The sequence below is a fragment of the Sinocyclocheilus rhinocerous genome, unplaced genomic scaffold (genome assembly GCF_001515625.1).
Source record: "Sinocyclocheilus rhinocerous isolate Xijiao unplaced genomic scaffold, SAMN03320098_v1.1 scaffold263, whole genome shotgun sequence".
Classification (NCBI taxonomy): domain Eukaryota; kingdom Metazoa; phylum Chordata; class Actinopteri; order Cypriniformes; family Cyprinidae; genus Sinocyclocheilus; species Sinocyclocheilus rhinocerous.
Window position 1 is genome coordinate 1,018,375 of NW_015645086.1, and position 4,262 is coordinate 1,022,636.

Below are 4,262 nucleotides of genomic sequence, written 5' to 3' on the forward strand. Positions count from 1 at the left end.
GAGAAAGATAAGAAAGATTGCCTGCCGCAACACAAAAAGCTTTCTTCATTTACAGTATGTGCAGAAAAAAAAAGTCGACAAATTGCAAAATATAATGATTTCTCAATATGAGTGTCTAAGAGGTTTGGATTCTCTGGAAGCAAGTTACTCAATAGAGCTTGTAAATTTCATCCTACATTATATTTTTTTAAATAACAAAAATAACAGTTGTGTGACTAAGTGGTAACTCTTTACAATAACTGTTAACATTAATTAATGCATTAGGTATCACAAACTAACAATCTGCTCAGTTTTGCAGGATTTACTCATGCTGATGTATAAAAACTTAAGTTGTTCTTTTTTGTTTAGCATATCTGTATATCAGAGATGTTTCATGTTCATATTACATCATATTTTGTTAATAATAAGACTGCATGTTCTTTTGATACAAAAAAAAACTCTAAAAAAGATTGAGATGTGAAGAACATTTCACTCTAATTTCAGAGAGGTAAAATGGAGCCACTTATAATAACAAACTTCTTAAAGGAATCCAGTCACAGAACCCACAGAACCACACTCTAGACATGGAGGAATGTGATTGGCTGAAGGGAGGGGCTTGTGGGCAGGACTTCTATGAGCAGTTTGTTCATAAAGCCTGAGAGTGTCCCTCATGCCCTGTGCACTCTTCTGGCTCTGTTACTGAGCTCTACCTCTCTCCAGGCCTTCAATCACTCATCTGTTCATTCACTTCAGCGAGCATGAGTTTGAGAACAAGCTACAGTGTGCGTTCCTCCACCTCCCAGGTGCCGGTGTCCCAGATGTCCATCAAGCGTACCACCAATGTGCCGACTTACCGGGCTGCGAGCATCTACGGCGGCGCCGGAGGTCAAGGAACCCGAATCTCCTCTGCCTCCTACTCAGGTGTCCGCAGTGGTGTGGGATTTCCCTCAATGTCCAGCTCCATCCAAGTGAGTGCCACTGGAGCCACAGGTGAGATCATGGGCAATGAGAAGATGGCCATGCAGAACTTGAATGACCGTCTGGCCTCCTACCTGGAGAAAGTGAGGACCCTGGAGCAGGCCAACAGCAAGCTGGAGCTGAAGATCCGTGAGGCCCTGGAGAAGAAAGGTCCTGATGTCCACGACTACAGCCGCTTCCAGCCCATCGTTGACGATCTGCGCAAGAAGGTGAGTTTGAATAGGAGAAAGGTACAGAAAATCTATGGCATCTATAAAGAACTTAATGTGACAGTCTAATTGTGCTGCTTTGTGTTTATTAACAGTCTAGTGGACATTTATTGGGTTTCAGGACAGAAACTAACAAAACAGAGGCATTCCTTTGTCATTTAAAGCTTGAAAGAGCTGAATGAGAGTTTACTGATGGCCAGCACTGATAGGCAAAGAACCAAAAAATAAACCATGGGTGAAACCAAAAACAGGGGGAAGGCATGGGGGAGGGAGGCTCAGTCTCTGCGGGACGGCAGTCGTAACTTCTGCTTACAGCCGGTATTCCGGTGAATAGGCATTTCCATCCTGTATTTATTCTTGTCCTGTTACACATCAAGATGCTTGTTTATTCCCTGTGGATGGAAACTCTGGGATCTGAGATGTTTCAGCATCTGTCTGTGTCATAAGGGAAATGGAAAAGTCGAGAGAGTTCAGACAGTGCAAAATGTGAGCAGCTGTGAGACTTTGGCAGACATATTCCTAGCAAAGCTAGCTTCATTCATAGCTACATGTATATAGTCCTAGTCTACATTTTCTTGAAAAGAAGTTCATAAAGCAGATGCCGTTAATGATAAAATACTGATTAGAGTCAGTTTCACACCAACAGTATCTTGAAGCTGAACTTTAAAGCTGATATGTCACTGATAACCAGATAGTGTTATCAGAATGATTGTCTTTTCTTTCATCAGTGACTATGCAGTAAAGTGACAGGTAGATTAAATTAAAAGAATTAAAGTCCTATCCATCAGGGTTTCTTACAGTCACAAAAGTAAATGGGATTAGCTGTGAGATTAGCCTGTGGAAAAGAGCACTGAAAGGAATATTTCAGTTTAAAAGCTCAGTGAAGTACACAATATACATAATAAAATATAACTTATTTATTTCAATCAAAACATAAAACACATTTAAGTAGGACTATTGTTAGTAGTTACATAGCCAACATCCATTAGCATATGGAAAATATGTTGCGTTAAACTGTTAAAAGTATTATATGTCTGTCTCCTTTTCCATGATGCCAGGAAATGCTGGCTTGCAAACATGGAAAGCATTTACAAAACAAAGCACATTAGGATAAAAAAACAGGAAATCCAGCTTAACCCCTGCTCTTCCTGCTATACAACTTAATTTACAACCGTCAAACAGACACCAGCTGCTTTTCCAACATTGCTGTTGGTTAATGATTATCTAACAAACTGTGAAATGAACTTTGTCCTCCAGTACCTCTTATCTAAGCAAACTAAGACATTAGAGCAGAAGATGGTACTGCAGCTTTGTATACAGTGACCATGAGATTTACACATTATACATCACCCTAAAACATTTGTAAAACAGTTAAGGTTAGGTGAGGTTTTATGTGTCATAACTGCACATTGCATTGTTCAGTGGTGGTTTCCTGACTGATTCAATTAAGTGATTTCTGTTTTGGTTATAGATCTTTGATGCCACCGCAAACAATACCCGGCTAGTGCTCCAGATTGATAACGCCCGCCTGGCAGCTGATGACTTCAGAGTCAAGTGAGTTAACAAAACTGCGAAACATAACACATATTTTGACCTCATGGGAACATTCCTAGTTTCCTAGAAGAGCGAACCATTGACCTTTGTTGTGCCTGCAGGTATGAATCTGAGCTGTCCATCCGCCAAGGTGTGGAGGCTGACATTGCTGGCCTGAGAAAGATCATTGATGACACCAACCTGAACCGCATGAACCTTGAAAGCGAGATTGAGGCCCTCAAGGAAGAGCTCATCTTCCTTAAGAAGAACCATGACAATGTGAGTGCACATTTGGACATTAGCACATCTGGAAACATCTGTCTACCTCATAATCCATTATGGGTGTTGCTTTAAGACATTATGGGTGTTGCTTTAAGATTTTATGGTTTCTCCACCCAACAGGAGGTAATGGAGCTTCGTAACCAGATCTCCCAGTCAGGAGTGCAGGTGGATGTTGATGCCCCTAAAGGACAAGATCTGGCCCAGATCATGGAGGAGATAAGAGCCAAGTATGAGAAGATGGCTCTGAAGAACCAGGAGGAGCTGAAGGCCTGGCACGAATCTCAGGTATATTCCAAAAGATAATTATTTTCTCGAAATCAAGTCTTGTTAAACACTGTTGCACGTCGATAGCACTGTTTTGCGACTAAAGTGAAATGTTATGCTCTCTCCAGATCACAGAGATTCAGGTACAAGTCACACAGAACACAGAGGCCCTCCAGGGTGCACGTACAGAAGTCAACGAACTTCGCAGACAAATTCAGACATTGGAGATCGAGCTGGGGTCACAGAAGAACCTGGTGAGTTTGTTTTCTTGTAGCCATTGTAGAAGCTGCAATTTCCAACTGGTCTTTACAATCCTTTTTATTAAATTAGCTGTATTCAAGTATCATGTCTTGAATTTGTCTCAAGACTTCTTCTCAATGAAGTCTACTCAAACTCTTGGGTTCTCTTTGTTTGATTCTCCAGAAAGGATCACTGGAGGCCAATCTGCGAGACACAGAAATGCGCTACAACATGGAGATTGAGAGTCTCAATGCTGTCGTTATGCAACTGGAGGCTGAACTCACACAACTGCGCAACAACATCCAGCAACAGACGCATGATTACGAGTCTCTGCTGAACATCAAGATGAAGCTGGAGGCAGAAATTGCCACCTACAGGAGGCTTCTGGATGGTGGGGACTTCAAGTAAGTTTTCTTCTGAAGCATACAGAGATTTTTTCACAGCACTTCACCATTTGTGTAGGCGTGTCCTGTGGTTTTTCAACTTTGTGACTAGGTTTGCTAGAGTATTTGTTTTGTGTGGTTGGTAACAAGTATGTTTTCTCCTGCAGGCTCCAGGATGCTCTTGAAGAGCAAAAGAAGGTGAAAGTAATGACGGTCACACAGACGCTGGTGGATGGGAAGGTGGTGTCTTCAAGCACAGAAACCAAGGAGAGGAAACTTTGAACATCAAATTTCAGATCAACCTCCACGACACATCAGAAAAACCTAATGGGCCAATGATAACATGATCTAAAGACAGGTTGGACTTAACACATTAGATATTTATTTAGTCCAA

At 41.5% G+C, this 4,262-nt stretch overlaps 1 protein-coding gene across 1 annotated transcript; it reads left to right on the plus strand.

The window, feature by feature from the left end:
• The first annotated feature begins 618 nt into the window (after positions 1-618).
• Positions 619-4,176, plus strand: LOC107705701 (keratin, type I cytoskeletal 18-like). Its single transcript, XM_016509113.1, has 7 exons — positions 619-1,166; positions 2,638-2,720; positions 2,822-2,978; positions 3,102-3,266; positions 3,374-3,499; positions 3,669-3,889; positions 4,036-4,176. The coding sequence occupies exons 1-7, from the start codon at positions 738-740 to the stop codon at positions 4,148-4,150; spliced, it is 1,296 nt and encodes a 431-aa protein (XP_016364599.1). The 5' UTR covers positions 619-737; the 3' UTR covers positions 4,151-4,176.
• Positions 4,177-4,262: the final 86 nt, after the last annotated feature.

Coding starts and splice junctions, on each gene's coding strand:
- LOC107705701 (XM_016509113.1), top strand. CDS start 738: ATGAGTTTGAGAACAAGCTACAGTGTGCGTTCCTCCACCTCCCAGGTG. Junction 1,167..2,637: donor TTGACGATCTGCGCAAGAAG/GTGAGTTTGAAT, acceptor TTTTGGTTATAG/ATCTTTGATGCCACCGCAAA. Junction 3,890..4,035: donor CTGGATGGTGGGGACTTCAA/GTAAGTTTTCTT, acceptor TTTCTCCTGCAG/GCTCCAGGATGCTCTTGAAG.